The sequence below is a fragment of the Sphaeramia orbicularis genome, chromosome 7 (genome assembly GCF_902148855.1).
Source record: "Sphaeramia orbicularis chromosome 7, fSphaOr1.1, whole genome shotgun sequence".
In the NCBI taxonomy this organism is placed as follows: domain Eukaryota; kingdom Metazoa; phylum Chordata; class Actinopteri; order Kurtiformes; family Apogonidae; genus Sphaeramia; species Sphaeramia orbicularis.
The window spans coordinates 30018607-30039266 of record NC_043963.1 but is presented as its reverse complement, the minus strand read 5'-3'; the positions used below and the strand labels follow the sequence as shown (position 1 = coordinate 30039266).

General features: G+C 39.9%; 1 protein-coding gene across 12 annotated transcripts in view; it reads left to right on the top strand.

The window, feature by feature from the left end:
* The window catches only part of LOC115422234 (membrane-associated guanylate kinase, WW and PDZ domain-containing protein 1-like), a 106468-nt gene extending 86167 nt beyond the window's left edge, over positions 1-20301 (top strand). For 8 of the 12 annotated variants that reach the window (XM_030138432.1, XM_030138431.1, XM_030138430.1 and 5 more), the window contains 10 exons: positions 1606-1861; positions 4259-4350; positions 5158-5353; positions 5521-5823; positions 8317-8520; positions 9686-9770; positions 9878-9938; positions 14014-14157; positions 14254-14392; positions 17027-20301. In XM_030138432.1, the coding sequence (XP_029994292.1) occupies positions 1606-1861; positions 4259-4350; positions 5158-5353; positions 5521-5823; positions 8317-8520; positions 9686-9770; positions 9878-9938; positions 14014-14157; positions 14254-14392; positions 17027-18132 (2586 nt within the window). In that variant the 3' untranslated portion in view covers positions 18133-20301. Of the gene's footprint in view, positions 1-1605; positions 1862-4258; positions 4351-5157; positions 5354-5520; positions 5824-8316; positions 8521-9685; positions 9771-9877; positions 9939-14013; positions 14158-14253; positions 14393-16114; positions 16912-17026 lie in introns of those variants that run through there. The other 4 variants (XM_030138438.1, XM_030138433.1, XM_030138434.1 and 1 more) reach the window with 3 other exon arrangements.
* The last annotated feature ends 359 nt before the right edge of the window (positions 20302-20660 follow it).

Sequence of the window (20660 nt, the reverse complement as noted above, 5' to 3'; positions counted from 1 at the left end):
CCCTGTTTTTACGAGTCATCACAACCTGATGAAAAAAAAAAAAAAAAAAATCAATACAGACTCAGAAAAGATGCCAGTGTGGCTTTAAATTACTGTCACCCTAATTCACCCCTGGAGAGCCAACAAGTTATAGCAGAAGAGCATTTTTTTCAGGACAGGCTCATCCAAGACTCATTAATGGTAGGTTGAATTTTCAGCAACTGAGAAGACCAAAAAAAAAAAAAAAAAAAAAAAATCATCCTCATCCCACGTCTCTTGATCGACATTAAAAGCCCTCGCCTCAGCCAGCTGGATATTAGGATTAGTTTAAAATGGAATCAGTCAAAGCTGAGGGTGTTACCTATTGAGGTCACATGACATGGAGATTGAAAAATGGTTGGGTGCTGTAAGGGGGTCGAATGGGACCAGTACTGGCCTTGGCTGACTGTCACTTTGGATTAGCCTTTTCACTGAGGAAAAGCCAGTTTTCCCCCTCTGTGTTATGTCAGTGAAATGTCACGCTGCATGCAACTTCGTGTCAACCCATACGACCAATCTTGCCTCCAGTTCAGGCCAAGTAGATGCTCACAGTAACCTCCCATATGCAAGAGAGACTGTGCTGTCTCAACCCATTAGGCAAGTCACTAGTGATCAAATGAGAAGTCAATTTTATATGGCTGTTGTCCTCATTAGGAAGCATTACAGGAATATTTGACCCCCTCATCTCATACAGTGATGAGTGGGAGACTGTGCCGTGACTTTTCTAGCATTTCACAAGGTGGTTTATTATTCATAAGAGATAAAAAATGATTTGGTTGTCAGTAATTGCATTTTCTCCGTAAGGCTCGTTTTTCATAAGACTGTAAAGTGATTGTAATGTGCAATCATACACAGCCTGCAAACAATAACATGGAAACCGTATATTTTGTGGTTGTAGAGGAAAGCAAAGAAGAAAGAAAGAAAGAAAGAAAGAAAGAAAGAAAGCAAAAAGAATGAATGAAAGACAGCAAGCAAGAAAGAAGGCAAAGCATCACATTAACAGGAATTTTAGATAATGTATGTAAAATGGGCTTTTTTTCCCAGTTTCACAGTCAACTTTGGTTACTTTAAGCGAATAAAGTGAACTCATAACAATTAAATTGATGAGTTGATTGATCAGGTGTTCTTCTTAGATGCTGAGATTTGCCAGATTCCATATGTTCCTTGTCAGTTGCGGTCAGCCTTGATTCTGTTTCTGTGCAAACAACTTTTGGCAATAACTAAAAAATATTGGGACTCATAAAAACCTATATCTTTGTTCATTGAAATTCCCTCACATTTCCAACAGTTTTTGTCTTGCAACCATGGAAACCAAGTCATTTTTCTCACACTCCAGTAGACGTTTTTAGTGAGAGATGTTCCACGGCAAAGTCTAAAAAAGATGACCTTGGATGTTTTTTCCTTCTCTTTGTCCTCCATCAACACTTTCTCACTCATCTCTTTTACCCTCCATCTCACCCTTATCACTGACTCACTTATCACTCTTACTTTTTTCTCCTCTCTGCCCTCTACCTCCATCTTCTGCTTGAATCCACCCCCGACACACATACACCTCTCTCTCTCTCTTTTTCTGTTTTGTCCATCCAGCACCAGTTAGAGAGAAAAGACAGCCAGAGCAGCTCCCAGCACAGTGTGTGCAGCCATCGCAGCACCCACACCGATTCTCCCAGCCACCCACCCTCTGCCATGCCCAGTGAGGCTGTGGTTCCCACTCCTGCTGCACCCACTCAGCCGCTGCCAGGCCTGCCCCCTCAGGACCCTGCAGATGGCACCCTCACCCTCCAGAAGAAGCCAGACCCCTTTAAGATCTGGGCTCAGTCCAGGAGCATGTACGAGAGTCGACGTGAGTAGAATTGTGTTCTAACTTTTTGCTGATTTTAGAGTTTAAAAGTTCAGGAAATGATTTTACACACCTTTTAACCTGCTATAAGCCCAAAATGTGGCTTGTGATCCTCCTGAGGAGACACTTAGATCCTCAAAACTGATGATGGAAGCTTATAACTGCTCGCAGTTAGAAAATGACATGACTATAATTCCGAATAATATCACACATAGATGAGCTTTTCAGAGAGGTTTGAAATTTTTGCACATTTAATTATTATGCCATGTTATTCTGTTAATCATTCTTTTAATTTTCTGCTTTTGCATTCAAATCAGTTTATAATTGATTTTATGGAAGATGTCTGCTGAAGATGTGCAGTTCAGTATGCAACACTGATGTCTGTATGACTCCTGGTTGGAGTTTTTAATCTATATTTACTGATGAAAAATCATATGAAAGATGCCTAATAAACAGTGATGACTGCTTTGCTTAGAGCAAATTAGTAATTGTATTTTTTCCATTGTTGAATTTTCTTTTACCACAAAACAAAAACACAGTATTTAGTAAGATCACTGCCGGGCACATCTGTGTGTGTGTGTGTGTGTGTGTGTGTGCCAGGCTGTGTTAATGTGCGTTAATGCCTTTTTGTGTGTATGCTTACAATTGTGTTCTGACTGAGTCATAACTGATACTGTGACAAAAGGTGCCTCCAAGAGGGAAGTGTCCTTGAAACACTAGTGTTTGCTCATGAATGGCATACAGCAGGAGACGTGACAGTTGTACATGCCCGTTGATGTCATCCCATTTAGGAAGGAAATGCAAAAAAGATGCATGCTTGTGAGCATTTCGGCATATTATTGAGTGTAAAGACGAGGCAGATTCCTATATAAATTTCTTTCCTTGAGGAAAAATGTCCACATTTTATCAGTAGCCAAACAGATTGTCTCACAGCCTGTTTAGTCACTGGCACCAGAGTCTCCAAAAATCAAAACTGGAGCACCAGAAAGTAGGCAACCTCCCTCTAAGACTCCCCAATATCATTTGTAGTCATGGTCTATTCTTGCATTATGCATGGAGGAACAGTGTAAGGGTGTCAAACCACTTATCTTTTTTTTTTAACAGATAGGACTTAGAAAAAGATAATTGATCTTAAAATATTGGGTCTTTTTTGTGCTCCACTTAGACCTCCTGTATACATGAAGGTGTATATGATGTTAAAATGCAAACAATTCTGCATGCATGCTGAGAAATCACTGTGTTGTTAAAGATCCTGTTTTGATTATAGAGTGCCAGGTCTGCCATGTTAGCTTGTCGCACACTTGTGATTGTTGCCCGCAAGACATACGGCCCTGAACATGCTCTGTGTTGCAGTGTTGGTTAATAATTATGGCTGCCTGTAAAATCTAGGACTGCTGCTGATTAAATATTAACTAGGCCCAGAGAGGGCTGCTTTAAGCTGTGGCTGATTGGTATATCTGTTTGATAGCCCCTGAAGGAATTGCAGCTCCTTTGTAAGTCAGTAGGGATGAGTGAAGAAACGAGAGAGAATTGTAGACAAAGAATGACAATGAAGCCCTGATTTACATGTGCACACAGTTACATAAAAAAATCACTATTGTATCAGTAGGTAAATCCACACTTACACTGAGAGTGTCTGAGTTTAATACTGCCAACACAGTGAGGGTGAACTATAGTCAGTTCTGTTCGTATTCACATTTCTTTATCTGCCACTGGATGTAGCACACAGTACCTCTTTCTGTTCGTGTTGAGCTTTGATCGCTACTATAAACACAGGTCAGGGAATTGCTAATTAGAGCCACGGTAGTTCTATTAACACTGAACAAGGCAAAATGGAGAGCTGTGTCTAATAAATTCACCACTGGCCTTGCATGGCAGCCGTGTAGACAGCAGGCAGAGCGAGAAGAAATAGCCTCTGCCTCCTGTGTGGACTGGCCCTGTGGGCTGAACAGACTCCAAATTGCCTGTGTCCTGCTCCACGGTCTGCTCTGATGCAAATGTGTGGGATGGGTATCTATGAAGGCGACTAACAGGAAAGAAAAAAACAGAGATGTGTGTGTATTGGAAAATGTCTGTTATTAAAAAACAGTATATAAGGTAAAGTTTCATGTCACAGGTCTGGGATATGATGAGGTCACAGTCTGTTGTTACAGCCTAGTTTTTGTGAAGAAGCCTCTCTGTCAACTAAAGAAAGGCCATCTGGGTAGCCAGGGATGTGCATGGACTTAAGGTCGATGTGTGATGATTGCCCAAAGGCAGAGATGTAACTTGTTGATTGTACTAACATGTACTTGATGACAACCCTAATTTTTTTATACAGAAGTGAGCTTGCTGGTCCTCTGTGTATCTCACAGTTGATCTCCATACACTCCTCTCACTGTACTTTTTCCTGTATTGCAGTGCCAGATTGCCAGGAGCAGGACATTTTCCTCTGGCGGAAGGACACAGGCTTCGGTTTCCGAATTTTAGGGGGAAATGAGCCCGGGGAACCGGTAAGTATCCCCACACCAATAAACCTCATTATCACAGATTATCAGTGAATAATTGGGTTAAACAATAATGAATTCTTGCCTTTTTAACATTTCCATTTCTATAGGAAGCTCTTGTCTGATTCCTGCCCTCTTTACCACTACTCCTTTTATATTGACTTGAAAGTGTAGAAACAGAAACCCTTAACACATCCCTCTTTAACTGGAGCTGTGACTCTCCAGAGGATCATATAGACAGCTTGTTAAGAGAAGCAAAGGCCTTACCCACAATCCCTCTGTTTGTACAGAATATATCTGTTTTAAAAGGAGACAGAAAGAGAGAAAGTGAAAGGAAGATACTGAGGAATAGAGAGCGATAAAATGGCAACAAGCTTCAGGTCTACCTCACAGGAGTTGGTACTTGTTGTTTGTGCCAAGAATGCTGCATGATAGTTGTGCGCTTGTTTCCGTCAGAGGTGTGCACACTCCCACACAATGCCTAAAGCATATAAGCCTCTGCTAGTCCCCAGCAGGATGCACTGGCCTTCTCAGTTTCTCTGAACGTCAGGCACAAATAGCTTGAAGTTATGCATCACAAGGCTCTAAAACAGTGCTCTTGTTAACAGATTAATTAAAATGAGAAGCAGATAAGTCACACTGAATCACTGCACTCTCTCCTGGCTGATGGGTTTCTATTCTGCCTTTTACAAACTCTGAATAAGCCCAAGCATTGTGTATGCATTTACTTCTCTTTAAATGCAATAAATTACAGAGCATTTGAATAAAAGTGTACATCCTTTACATTCTATACTGTGTGCTTGCCCTTTACAGATCTACATAGGGCACATAGTGAAGTATGGTGCTGCAGATGAGGATGGTCGTCTGCGGTCAGGTGATGAGCTCATCTGCGTGGACGGCACAGCGGTGGTGGGCAAGTCTCACCAGCTGGTGGTACAGCTGATGCAGCAGGCTGCCAAACAGGGTCACGTCAATCTCACTGTCAGACGCAAGACCCCTGGATACGGAGGTGATGAGCGTTTAGTGCATTTTACATAAACCTAATGATCACTGAATTTTCTTCACCTTCACCAACTAAGCGTATCTTCGACCTCACTAAGGGGGGTGTTTGACATGAATACCTGATTCCGAAGTTCAAAGCACTTGTCAGCCAAGTTTGTTCTTCTCCTCTTTTAGTGTCAAAAGGGGACGGTGATGTTCCCCCATCTCCCGCTTCTTCACACCACAGCAGTACCCAGGCACCCAGTCTGACAGAGGGCAAGCGGACCCCCCAGGGGAGCCAGAACTCCCTCAACACCGTCAGCTCCGGCAGTGGCTCTACCAGCGGCATAGGCAGCGGTGGCGGTGGTGGCAGCGGGAGTGCAGTAGTGCCCGCCACCCTGCAGCCATATGATGTGGAGATCCAGCGTGGAGAGAACGAGGGCTTCGGTTTCGTCATCGTGTCATCTGTTTCCAGGCCCGATGCCGGCACCACCTTTGGTAAGTCGGGCAGTCTTCACTGGAGCCAGATGAGATTGACAAGGACTGCTATTCAGTTTGACGTGAGAATTAATTTGTTTACAATAGAGTGACTCTGTTTGACTTCAAAGCGTAATGTCTCCAATCTAGACTTTAATCTATCTCAGCAGTTAGATTGATTGTTTTCTAAGTTTGTGATATCTACTGGTGCGTGTTGCCACAAAAGAGCTTTTTTGAACAACACTATGTTTATCTGATATTAATTTACACTCCAATTGTGATCTGCATGCACAAACGGCTCCAAAACAAACTAATTGTTATTCTCAAAGCAAAATTCTTCAAAGGTCACAAAATGATATTAACAATAATAGATTGCTTTCTAAGAACATTTTCACAGTGGACTCGTATTTGACAACAATTTGATCTCAAAAGTTGTCGTACAAAACCAGTCCAATCTCCTACACAAACACCAACAAAAAGACACATCAATAAAATATGAAAGCACTGCTGCACTGAGTCTAAAGTCTAATGCCATCTTCTGCCAGAATTAAAATATTTTTGCATTTACTTCTTATTTCCTTGACTTTATGAATAATATGGGAGTGGCATTTGACAGGAGTATGCTAATGCTGCCTTGTGAGGTTGCTCACAAACCTACCGTCATGAGCGGAGGGATGGAGAAATCTCTTTATGAGTGGAGAGCATTCCCCAGGGATCAGGCAGGCTGCAGCTTTATCACAAAACACCATCATCACAGATTGATGTTTCACCGCATCTCACCAATTCATTCCTGTAATTGAAGTCTACTCAGCACCGTCCACAGCTGTCTATGGCATTTAGATATTGTGGCAAAACAGCAGAATTGCATGTATTAAAGTTGGTCAACCATTGATGAGGAATTGTAGTTGCCCCTCTTGAACAAATTTGGTATTAACCTTTGTGACACTGAATTTTCAACACCAATGTCATGCCAAGGTCCCTTGTATAGTTAGCCGTTATGATGATGTACGGTTGGGTGTCACAGGCAAAACATAAGAATGGATGAGGTGCTGGCCACTCATTGATCCCATGGGCTAATGGTGCTGCTCTGTGAAATTTAGTACAGAAATTAATGCATTATTTATAGTGACACAAGTGACAGTGCTAGTCAACAACCTGGTCTAAATGCCTTCAAAGCTTTAGAGTTTTACTCTTGTGTTGCTGTTTTTACTGCTGCTTCCCTGCACTCCGCAGTTCTGCTCAGCCGCTGTTCCTTTTGGGAGAATGAGATGAATGGACCTGATACTTTCATGTGCTGATCTGGGATTTTGCTGTAGCATCTTGCGCACACACTCCTAATGGATTCTAACCATGTGGGACATGAGCAGAAACCTGACAGCGGGATCTGTATTACTAAAAAAAACATGTAGGATCCTTCCTGGTTTGCTCCGTGTTTGACAGTCCAGAGAAGAACAAAGCGCTTTCAGCTGATTCAACATCTCATACATCATGGATATAAAAACCATTTTGCTCCAGTCCGTCAGAGCCCATCCCCCTCTCATCCCTCCTACTGTGACCTGTGGTTGGTGTTGTGCTTAGCAGATTGGGTATTAAATCCTGGGTACTCGCCACACCCTGTAATGTCCAACATCTCATTATTAGGACAGAGTGGTAAGATAAAAGTGCATTTTTCAATCAAGACAAAGGGGAAGGGACTTGTGAAGGAAGATGATGTAATAAATATGGATGCTGCAAAAAAAAAAAAAAAAAGGATGGAATTGGAAGTATGGGGAGGGACCGAGAAAAGGGGAGTGAGGTGGAACAAGAGTGGGGAGATCCCTGGGGTCTGTTCAGAGCTTCTGTGTAAACAAGATGAACAGTATTGAACACTGTCACTCACACGCAGCCTGTATTTCTTGCTGTGATTGCACTGACCATGACTAGTGCCATAAAAAGGCTATAGGCTGCAAATCTCACTGCAGAGTGCTCCTCTTTAGGAATCCTTATCATTTTCTGAGCTGTCAGGATCTCACAGCTCAATTACCTTAAGCGTCTTACACTGCAGCAGTGATCATGTCCTCATTGGTGGGGCCAACCGTGATGCTGTGACCAGTGTATTGATAGTCTGTCAAGCGTTGGCCGCTGTGGGCTCCGACCAGTGGCATATGATTCACAGTCATTGATTAACATGTCAGAGCATGGGGGCAGGGGACAGCTTCTGCATTTTCCCACTGAGCCCACAAATTTGATTTTTGACATCGTATCAATTTCCCCTCCTTTACATGGCATGTAATATTTTGCATGTGCACTGATTGGAATATCATTTACATGTAAATTATTGGGTTTCTGTGTGCACTAGGGAAGTGGTGATTTCAATAATTAACACTTCTTTTCCTCTCTCTCTTCTTTTCTTTTTGTCTTTTCTCATTTTTCACAAAACAAACCAATCAATTGATCAAATGATGTCATTAATCAATCCAACACTCTAAAATCTCAAATACTTAATATATATGCAAAAACATGTCAATACAAAAGCTGGAAATGCTTGTGTGGCCATGCCCCACAAAATAGGACGTATCATCGAGGGCAGCCCAGCAGATCGCTGCGGGAAGCTGAAAGTCGGGGACCGAATATTGGCTGTTAATGGCTGCTCCATCACCAACAAGTCACACTCGGACATCGTCAACTTGATCAAGGAAGCTGGGAACACAGTCTCTCTCAGGATCATCCCGGGTGATGGTAAGGCTTCTGGCTACCAGCTTCACATGGTTGTTTCATAATGCAGCATGATGTGACTTATTCATGGATGTGGTGGGAAGGAAAGGGCATTGCTGCTGCTGCTGCTGCTCCTGTTCCCTGGCAAGAGCACTTTCTATCAGGGTGTGAACCCTGGTATCTCAGAGAGTGAGTCACTGAGTAGGAGTAAGGTGAAGTTGCCCCCAGAAACTGTCTTTTCTTCTCTCTCTGCTCCTTTTTTGCATCACTTCTCCCTGTTTACTACAGTTAATGAGTTTAGAAGGATTAGAATCAGTGCTCACATTTAATGAAGTGCTTCTTTAGGTTAGTTAGCCATAAAGGAAATGGATATGTGTAATACAGCCCAAGGAGTTTGTGCTCCCCATGTGGGAAAATAACATAACAATGGGGTTTGTTACCGGCTAAGCCACTAGTCAACCAATGAAAATCTTAAGCAGAGCTCTGGTGTAATACCCTCCACAGAGACAGAAAAAAATGCTGTAAAGATTAATTACGACAAGAGGTGAGAAAGATATAAGCAAATCCACACACATACAGTACCCACAGCCTGAAAACTACCAACCCCTTATTCTCCTTTGATATATAATTGTAGAAAGTGTTGTTTCAGTAAACTGTTCACTCAAAGTAATAGAGAAGTAGCAGTAAGGAAGTTATATTTCTTCAAGTAATGAGGGAGAGTGAAGAACGAGTCTGAGACAAATGAGTCAGGCTGATGTTCTCGCTGAACACAAACAGAGCTGTACTCCTGCCAGTACTGATGGAAACTAATGTCTGCTGCAGCAGTCGAGCCAGTCAAATGATAGATAGAAACAAAAGGCAAGAAAAGACACTCGTCCTTGCTTTTTTTCCCCTCTTTACTGGAATAGCAGGTGAAACAAAATGATGCTTTTGCTGCTGTTTTTTATTTTTGTGCAGCGGAGCCTGTTTTTTCCATGAGCAAATGGCAAATGACAACATCACAGGCAGTTAGCATCAGGTTGGATGGAGTAGCCTGTGGGTGGTTCATGGGACTCTTTGGATAGTAACATTTTGTTCTTCAGAGGGTCTTTTGAGAACACGGCTAAGGTCAAATGCATGTAATAAGATCAGTCACTTTATTTTGTTCTCTATTGTAATTTAACTCTGTGTGCTTATGCTTTTTATCCAGAATCTTCCAATGCTTCTCTGCTGACCAATGCAGAGAAGATCGCTACCATCACCACCACACATACACCTCAGTCTACAGACTCCCGGTGAGCGTAGTAGCATTTTCACTTTAAGTATGCACTGATACAACGCTTCGTTATGAACACAGGTAATGCACACAGTGATCTTTAATGGGCCTTTTCTCCTTTTAAAGGAATAACTCAAAGTCTAAAGGAGCCCCTCCTCCTCCACCTACACAAGCTCAGACAACACAGGTAAGAACATTTTATCTGACTAGGAATAGTACTACCTGTATACACATAAAAGTGTGTACAGGTAGTGCTATAACTACAACTGAGATTTACAGTAAATGTGTAGATATGTGTAGTTTTCAAGGCGATGCAGGGGATATGTCGCCATATATACATGGAATACATGAATTTGTATAAAAAAAACAAGCAGAAGAGGAAATGAGAATGATAATTATAGATGCTGATGATTTAAAAGTAATGCAGAATGCCTGTGCACTTTACTGTGTTATACTGTTATAGTTTTTCTGCATTATATTATGTTTCTTTGTTTGCCTCCTTCTATTGGTTGAATTCATACCAAACTGGGTTTATAGATTGCCAGTGACCCAGAATAGATGTCATTACATTTTGAGAACAATAAGTCAAAGTTAAATTTTTTTTATGAATTTTTAAAATCTTTTTTTTTCCCATTTACTTATAATGGGTGAAATTTCCAATGTCTGTAGCAGCAAAACTGTTGGTTGAATTCATACCAAATTTGGTTTATAGATTGCCAGTAACACGGAATAAATGTGGTTATATTTTGGAAAAAGTAGGTCAAAGTAAAAAATTTGTAGGAATTTTTAAAATCTTTTTTCTCCTCCCATTTACTTATAATGGGCAAAATTTCAAATGTCTATAAAAACATCAATTTTGTTTAAATTGACTTCAAACTTGACACATATGTAGAGGCAGTTGATATGCTGACATCACCACATGCACAGACATGATGACATCATTTCAATCCATGCCAAAATAAGCTACAATAAGTGCAAGGGGCGGGGTTTGTTGTGCCTGGCACCACTTGTTCTAAAGTAATAAGCATGGTAACAAAGGTATGCATCTTAGGTGGTTCCTCTAAGAAAATAATTGATCTTTTCCATTTCTGTAAAGAAGGAGGCATCAAAGTGTAATTCCCACTCACATGGCTAGTGATGCTCCAATTAGTATTTCCAATTTCTCTTAAATATGTTACTGGATTATAGTGCTTGTCATATCCTGATGAAGAGCAACAGACACTGTTTATCAGACATATGGAAGAAGACCATTCATTAGGAACATTCTTATTTTATTTGGTAGCTCAGTCCTGATTTGGTACCCCATTGCAGCCCTGATTTTTTTTTTTCTGCCAACCTACTAATCACATTTTACTTGATCAGTCCTCTTCAAACAACCTGTTCACCAGCACCTATTGGCGTCCTCCCTGCACCGATTCACCCAAATCACTGCTGAACAATGTCTCTACAAGCTCAATTTACACATTAGTAATTTTAGATCCAGTCAAAAAAAAAATGATGTAATGTTCGGGTTGAAAATGAATCGATAGTTTGCTCAGTAAATACTATGTGTTGCTTTTCATCGGGATATAACCAACATCAAAATAAAAGTCAGTGTTCGAGTGAAACTGGAAATAGAAAGTGGTATAACAGTACTTGTGTGAGAATATTTTTTTTTGGATACACCAGTGATACATGCCTTCCAAATCATGCATATTCCTTAATTCCCTGCCTTGCTATTTTCTTAATAAAACTGTATTTTTATCTTCATGTGTTTAATGCTTGAAATGTATGTGTTGCTCCGTTGTTCAAAAGAACCTTCCACCTACGTCCTCTGTATACGCATGTTGACACAGAGGCACAAAAGATCCAATACAAGTCCCTTGAATATCTCTTACCAGCATTTTACTGAAGGGTGATTTATTTAGCATCAGAGATGTTATTAGATTAATCAGTGAGTAATCATACCATACCATACCACTTTTATTTGTATAGCACATTTTACTGATACAAAGTCTCCAAAGTGCTGCACAGAGTACAAACTAGCATAAATTAAATCACTCAATCAATCAATCAGTGTAAATAAATAAAAACATGTTCATAAGCATACAATCAACAATATAATGAATATTTAGAATAAAAGACAGTCAGAGGATTTCACAATTCTCATGCTGGGTCAAAAGTGTGGTGGGGTGTAAAGTGTAATGAGGTCTGATATGTATGTGGAGCCAGTCCGTGCAAAGCCTTAAAAACCAACAATAAAATTTTAAAATCAACTCTAAAATGATACTATTAATCAGTTAGTATTTAAAAACAATAATATAGTTGCTCAGATGTTATGTTTTGATTCTTGTCTTTTGTATATCTGAAAGAAAGTAAGTTTCTATCTAAAGGGGTCCGAACGAGTGACATGAAAAAGTAAATTTGCACACAACATTTATCGAGTGGGCAAATTTTTTAGCTAAAGATCTTTATTTTATGAAACTGTTATCCTTTTTAAAATACCACTTGTAGAATTATCAGTTGTAGTTTTTATACCATAGCCATGCCTCAGACATAAAAATATAGCTCAAATTTGATGCTAAAAATGATATCTAAAAAATTTGAAAATTTAAGTAATCTGTCACATTTAAAAAGACTACAGGGTGGGGAAGCAAAATTTACAATGAACATTTACTTGTTTTTTCTCAGCAGGCACTACGTCAATTGTTTTGAAACCAAACATATAATGATGTCATGATCATACCTAACACTATTATCCATACCTTTTCAGAAACTTTTGCCCATATGAGTAATCAGGAAAGCAAACGTCAAAGTGTGTGGTTTGCTGAATGCACTCGTCACACCAAAGGAGATTTCAAAAATAGTTTGAGTGTCCATAAAGACTGTTTATAATGTAAAGAAGAGAATGACTATGAGCAAAACTATTACGAGAAAGCCTGGAAGATACTATTAAAGAAGAATGGGAGAAGCTGTCACCCGAATATTTGAGGAACACTTGCGCAAGTTTCAGGAAGCGTGTGAAGGCAATTATTGAGAAAGAAGGAGGACACATAGAATAAAAACATTTTCTATTATGTAAATTTTCTTGTGGCAAATAAATTCTCATGACTTTCAATAAACTAATTGGTCATACACTGTCTTTCAATCCCTGCCTCAAAATATAGTAAATTTTGCTTCCCCACCCTGTATATGTGAACTGTTAACAAGAAATTACTCTTTATTTGTAAATTTAGCTATATCAATATGGACCACCACAAGTTATAAATAACACTATGTTAGTATTAAATATATTAAATAAAGCATTGTGATTGTATGTGGCTTGTTGTTTTAAAAAATAAGTCAACATTTTTGGTGATGCATACAATGGTAAAGAGTCATCCACGTGTTACTATGGCAACCTGTCCACCAGTTATCACATTCTCATGTCAATAAAACAGACACTTTTCAAGATTTACTCCAAAATGTATTTCCAGCATAGTTGAACATAATATCTAAGAGGTTTTGTCCTACTTGATATCAATTTCTGTCGAGAACCGCATGTTTTGACTGTTTGCATAAAACTTAAAAAATTTGTATCCGTTTCAAGTCCACGTGTTACCGAGCAGCAATTTGACATTTTTCACCAAAAAATTTTATCTCCCCAGATTTTATCATCCAGTGCTTCTAAATACCTACTCAAATATGTATAATACATGCATATAAGTTACTCTGATTACATGACAGAGACTGTTGAACACCAAATGTGTCCACGTGCTACCGCTTGATCGGACCCAAATCTATAACCATGGGCTGTAGGAAGCAAAGTTAATGCCAAAGTTAGAAAAGTTAGCCCATTACGTTAAATAGTCCACCTCTTTCTATTATTATAAAACTTACATAATCTCTTCTGTCCGTGTTAAAATAAATCAATCTCAATCTGGCATCCATAATGAATGTGCAGATCGATTTTGATCAAGACTTCAGAGCAGTCAGTACCAGTGAAAATTATTTTAGTGAGATGATATTTGTGCAGCTCTAGGGAGTAACTTTTGATGAGTGTGGCAGGTTTTGGGTCCAGCCCTTGTGTTGCCCTTGCTTAGTGATCTGTACCCTGCTCACAGGCTCACACAGCATTAATGATTCATGAATTCTAGAGTATTGTACTGCCATTGACATTTTGTGAATTTTCCTGGGACAGAGTTTGATTAGTCCTGAAGTTTAGATTCACCTTTTGACTCATGGATTACCTACTCCTGTCTAATCTGTCTGTGACTCTCTCTTTATCTCTAAATCTTTCCCAGGATGCTGAGTTCTACTCTGTGGACCTCGAACGGGACAGTAAAGGTTTTGGTTTCAGTCTGAGAGGAGGACGGGAATATAACATGGACCTCTATGTTCTGAGATTAGCAGAGGATGGGGCTGCTGTCAGAAATGGAAAGATGAGGGTATGAATCTGCTTAATACTGTGGTGATAAGAGTATGTATATCAAAACGTCCTCTTTCCATAGTTTAGAGACATCATCATGATTGCTCTGTTTTAGGTAGGAGATGAGATCCTGGAAATAAACGGTGAGAGCACAAAGAACATGAAGCATTCACGTGCTATTGAACTGATCAAGAATGGCGGTCGGAGGGCACGGCTTGTCCTCAAACGGGGAGACGGATCTGTACCTGAATATGGTATGTAAACATGCTGATGTGATCATAGTCTTCTCTTTCTTTGAATAACAACATTAACCTTCGAAGACCAAAAGCATCTATTCATATAAAAGGTTTCATAACTTCTGAACCAATAATAATATCAGTAAAGTGAAATAACAGAGGTAAAATGCAGTTTCTCAGATTTTCAACAGCATCAGACATGACCCATTTATACGTTCAGAGGCTCCATAGTGAACGTGGAAACACCATCATCTCCTGCAACTTTGATTCACCAATAAACCTTGTGTAGTTTGATAAATGAAAAGTGGTTGCAGATACTAGTTAAATTCATTGAATTATATTTGTTGATGAAATTTTACCTTTTTTTTTTTTCAGATTTCTCTGTTTTGATGCAACAACTCTGACCTTTTATGAACATCTACCTAGTAAATAAATGTAGGAAAATACTGGCTTTCCACTGACAAAAACTTAAGATAATATAATAGTAAATACTGATAAATCACTTAGAAAAGGTTAAAAGTAGAGAAAAAGATATTTGGAAGTCACAACAAAATAGTTCTAGATTTCTAGTAAGTAGTATACACATTAACACTAGAACCACCAGAAGTCATGCACAGCCACACTAGTTCACAATAAGTGGTGCCAGGCACAACAAACCCCGCCCCTCGCACATATTGTAGCTTATTTTGGCTTCGATCCAGCTGATGTCATCATGTCTATGCATGTGCTGATGTCAGCATATCAATTGCCTCTATATATGTGCCAAGTCTGAAGTAAACTGAAACAAAATTGATGTTTAATAGACATTTGAAATTTTGCCCATTACAAGTAAATGGGGAAAAAAACATTTAAAAAACTCATAAAAAATTTAAACTTTGACCTACTTTTCCCAAAATGTAATGACCTCTACTGTGCATCACTGGTAGTCTATAAACTAAAATTGGTATGAATTTACCCAATAGTTTTGCTGCCAGACATTTGAAATTTCGCCCATTATAAGTAAATGGAGGAAAAAAGATTTAAAAAATTTATTTAAAAAAATTTTACTCAGACCAAATTTTCCCAGAATGTAATGAGGTTTATTCTGGGTCACTGGCAATCTATAAACCAAATTTGGTATGAATTTAACCAATAGTTTTGCCGCTAGAGTGTTAACAAACAAACAAACAAACAAACAAACAAACAAACCATACCAAAAACAATACCCCTTACTGCCCCTTCGGGGGGTGGGGTAAAAAGTCAATCTATTTAGTTTAAGTCAGTGTTTCTAGTGTTAACACAAACACATTTTTGTCATTACTTTAGTTAGTTGCCTTCCCTGGTATCAATACAAAACTGCTATCTAGTAACATTGGTTAATGAAGAAACGGTGCTAGGAAAGCTGCAATATTTTCAGCTGTATAGAATGTGAAGCTCATATATTTCATAGCAGAAGTAACATTCTCTTCCCAGAGCTGTATGCTATGCTGATGGATTACTCTTTTCCTATTTAAGCCATAGTGTTCATAGCATTCTTTTGTTATTTTCTAGTTTGTATGGTTTAATTTTTTCAGAACACTTTTCTCTTTCTCAGATAGGTTGAAGTAATATTTTCTTGTCTTTCACAACAAATTCCTCCTTCTCTCTGTTAAGACGCACTGTAAAACAGCCTCTTGTCTGTTTTATTTGTTTTCTCTTCTATATTCCTCTCTTTTTCTCTCTGATTGTCTCTGTTTGCTGGGCTCTTCCTCCTCTCTCCAGCGATGATGGCTCCTCATCTCGCTGTTGGTACAATGAGGAATGACAAGATGGGAGAGCCCTGTTTCTACCTAATGGGCCAAAATCAGACCACGGTTTGTAGCCAAAAGTCTGTCCCAATCCATCTCCCTGTCATCTTTTTCCTTTCGGTTTTACACACCCTTCGTTCCAGCTCATCCCTCTTGCATCCCACTTTGTGTGTGTTTGCGCGCGGGCGTTGCAGTGTTCGTGCTTTATGTGTTGTCATGCCTGAAATAAACTTTACTTTGCGTCAATGCGTGTGAATCTGTACTCGCACAAACCCCTGCCATTTGTCAAACCAGATATTATTTTTGCTGGGATTAACTTAACCACACCTCTTATCACATGCTGCTCCCATAGAACCTGTCTCTAATGTGGCAGTCCTGCAGCCAAACACACTTGTTTTTGTTTTGTTGCTTTGGTTTGTTCTTCCAATCGGTGAACATCGAGATGTTCACCATTTCATTTTGAATGGTTTCCTAGGTGCCTGCTGTGTCATTGATAACCCCTTGCCCTATACTTTGTACCTGCTGTTGTTGCTGACATCACCTTGTGTTTCAACCCACAGCACTATAGAAAACATATTGAAGTGATCCATCATTTCAATGCAATTTTTGTGTAAAGCTCAGTGTACCACAATAGATTACCTGTTATTTTTGCTGATATCCAGTATACAGCATATGAAAGTGAACATGTATGCATGATTTCCATAAAATCTCTGCATTGACTTTCTTTCAATCTCAATGCAACAGCTCATATGCACCAACAAGGAAAATCATGTATGCAGAGCACAATAAATATCATGCTTATTGATTTAATCATATCAAACATGTCAGCATCATATCTCTGACAGTATTTCTTATCATTTAGAGTCTCCTCTCCTCTCTCCTCCAGACGGCAGCAGTGACGGGCACCCTCCCACACCCGGGGCACAAAACACTCCGGAAGTGAGAACGCTGCCACCCCACAGCCGATATCACACCTCATTGGAGTCCAGTTATCCACCAGACCTTCACAAACCATCACGCCAGGAGGAGACTGCGCGTGGCCGAGACAGGGACAGGAACAGGGACAGGGCTGGGGCAGATCAGATGGACTACCAAGGCCAGCAATTTAACCCCCACCATCATCACACCTGGAATAACAATCACAGTCAAAGTACCCCCAGACAACAGTCTCCAGAGGACAGTAACAGCAGTAGCAGTGGCAACAAGAAGAGCCGAGGCCGCAAAGTCAAGAAGTCTGAGTCGGAGAGCGGCATCTCTAAACTCCTAAAGACTCTGAGGAAAGACAGCTCAGGGAAGAAGGCTGCAGCTGCGGAGAAACTGAGGGGGCGAGAGCTCTCAAGCAGCAGTTCTACTTTGGACGGGAGGTTTCGACAGCAGCGCCGTGGCTCCCTTGATCGCTCACCAACCCGGAAGCGTGCCTCCTCTCCTGACCGTCGGCGGGCCAAGTCGATGGACCGCAGGGCAGAGCGAGCACATCGGGACCGTACACCTGAGAGGGAGTGTGATGACGGAGGATTCCTCGCCGTCACTCCTGAGCGCAAGTTCTACGAGCGAAGGCTCTTCAAGGACTCTGTAATGGCTGGGCGAGTTAGGGAGGTCACAACACCTGAGCGCACTAACAACAACGGGGATTCCTTGTCTTTTTCCAGGGGCCGTACATATGACAGAGCCACAAAGAACGGCAACCTCCTGAGAGACTCTTCCTCAGAGAGAAAGGAGGAGAGATACCGGATGAACGGGACACCGGAGAGACGATACAGAGTGGAGCGTGACTCTTCCCCTGACAGCACCTACAGCCGGGAGGAGCTGAACTATGCAGCAGCACCCAGACTGAAGGACTACTATAGCATGATGAAGAACAACGCCGCACACAACAATGCTGCATACAATAACACAGGCCATAATAATAACGCAGTAGGCCGCAGCCCAAACCAGCTCCCTGAGCCCAAGAGGAGGCTGTACAAAGAAAGCCCCAAAGACCTCAGCATTTAGAGCAGAGCAGAGATCCGCCTCGCCACTCTCTCCTCTATCTGTGCAAAATGTACCATACACTGGAAATGGACTTCACAGGATACTAACTCTTGTGCTTTATTTGGTTGACTGGTTTATTGATTGATTGATTGGTTGATTGAATTGACTTAACTACTTGTGATCCCATGCAGAGATTCATAAAACAGCAAGAGTACAATCCTATCAGTTCATACTGGTTGTTTTGTCATTGTTATAGTTATTTTGAACATAACAGAGGTTGTTGTACTATAGTAAAGGTATTGTATGTGCCTGCATATGAAATCAGTGATATTGCTTTTTGTAGGCATTGCTGAATCTAAATAGTTGTTCCCTCAGAGGTCTAAAACATGCTTCCAGTTGTGGTAATTTCTAACTTCTAAGCTTGTTTTTTCAACTTGTTTTTAGATGTCTTTTCCATTCCAGAATTGCTTTACTGATCAAACTATAGCACAAGACACTGATGGTTCACAAGAACTGTGAAAATGACACATATGTTGGACTTGAGGCAAAAATCTAAATTTGAGATCTGATGGTAAAACTAGAATGATAATTATAGATATAATATATGACTTTTTGTATTTGCTCATTATTTATTATTAATTTGGCACATATCTTGAGCAAGAGTCATTACAGCATTTAAGGACAAAGGTAGAAGTGCACACTGAACCTGGGAACGCATGTTGTACACTTATGTTGCATCTTTGAATTGTGTGGCAGCTCACAGTCCTTTGCCGAAATACACTCACGCTCCTCAAGTTATGAAAAGGAATCGGCCAGATGATGTGAAAATTGGCAGTGGTTATTATTTTCCTCCCTTGTACTTGGAACTATAAAAATAACTTGAAGACTATTTTTTTCTCAGTTACATGTACTGATGTAGCAGGAAAGAAACTCACTTTCAACTCTCGGCAAGACGGTTCTGAGTAGAGTCCTGTTATGGGCACATTAGACAAATCCAAGTTTGTTGCTCTTTAGAATTTCAATTTAATACTTCAGCTGAGTCTGTGTTGTGCCAGAATACCAGCTTCAAGCTGCCATAAAGTAGGTTTTTGTCTGATATGCCAAAAAGAAGTTTAGTTGATCCAAAATAAACATTAATTATTAACCCTGTGCAAGATACACGTGTAAATGAAAGTATAACCACCTTACCCAAATGATCTATGTAAGAATAATCAACGAGGAAAATGCACTGTTCTCCCACAGTATGCTTGCCCTGTCCTCATGTTAATGACAGCCACATTTGCGCACCAACCACCTCCTGGGTCTTGACACAGTGATCTGATGTGGTTTGCCGTGTTGGTAACGTGGAGAGTCCCGGCACAGGAGACGACCAATCTGCCATGCTGAGCCATGCTGTCACACCACTGGAGTCTGACTGCTGCTTTATAATGTGTTTTTGTGTGTATTCTGTTTTATGTTTCATTGAAAAGCTAAAAATATATTGGATAAACCACAACACATGCATTGTTTGATCACTGTTGTCGCCATGGTACTGTATTAAACAACAAAAAAAAGGAAAAAAAAACACATTTACGAAACCTGTTGGCCATCAGCTGTAAAGAATTTTTCCAATGTAACTATTAGGAACCTGTCGAGGAATAAAAATGTTGCCTTTTTCTTGTACAAAAGAGAAATTTATGAAAAACCTCAGCAGTGAGGAATGTGATATTGTGTTTATATCTCTGAAATGGACCTGACGATTTATGGAAAATATGTTCATTTACTCTGGATCAGGTATGTAAAGACATTTTAAATGAAAGACTGTATTTGGTCAATCAGAAGCTGTTTGATGGTTTGAATCTTTCTCGATGGTTAGCCTGCCTTTGTATTATAAAGCACTTGTATGCAGTCTGTGTTCTTCAAGCATTATTTCTTGCAATGTGCTCCGGACATAATGCTGTCTCTGTGTTGATAAAAGCAGTACATGTATATGGGCCAATCTTTTTTATAAAACTATGCATATATAAATACTACATTGTTCATAGCTTTATTTGACCCATGAAGCTATACATAACATTAGTATAAGTACAAGTAGATGTGGACTTATCCAGCTTCTTTCCTTGAGATGGATTACAATGTATATGTAGCTATCAAAAGAAGTCTGTGAATGCTATTTTTATTATCAAATAAAGTTTTCCATACAAATTCAAAGAGATTTCATATTTCTGCATGGCTGCACACAGTTTTTAGTAGTATCTTATTCAAGCCTTTTTTTTTCTCTTTTTCTTTTCGTCATCATCGTACTAAGATAGAAACTTGCATTGAAAAGCAGCAAATATAGTTTTTTGTACACTGACTAGTGACTGTAAAAACATTCAAAATGGACAAAAGTAACATGGAAGCAACAATAAATATGCCAGTGAAGGTAATCAACTGTACTGTCCTTTTAGAATGAAATATAAGACAAATTAATGCCTATATTCTTGGCCATTACATAGTTTTTTTTATATTATTTAGTAAAAACTCAATAATCAGTGGGCTGACCACAGACTCCTAAAAGGGCTGACAGC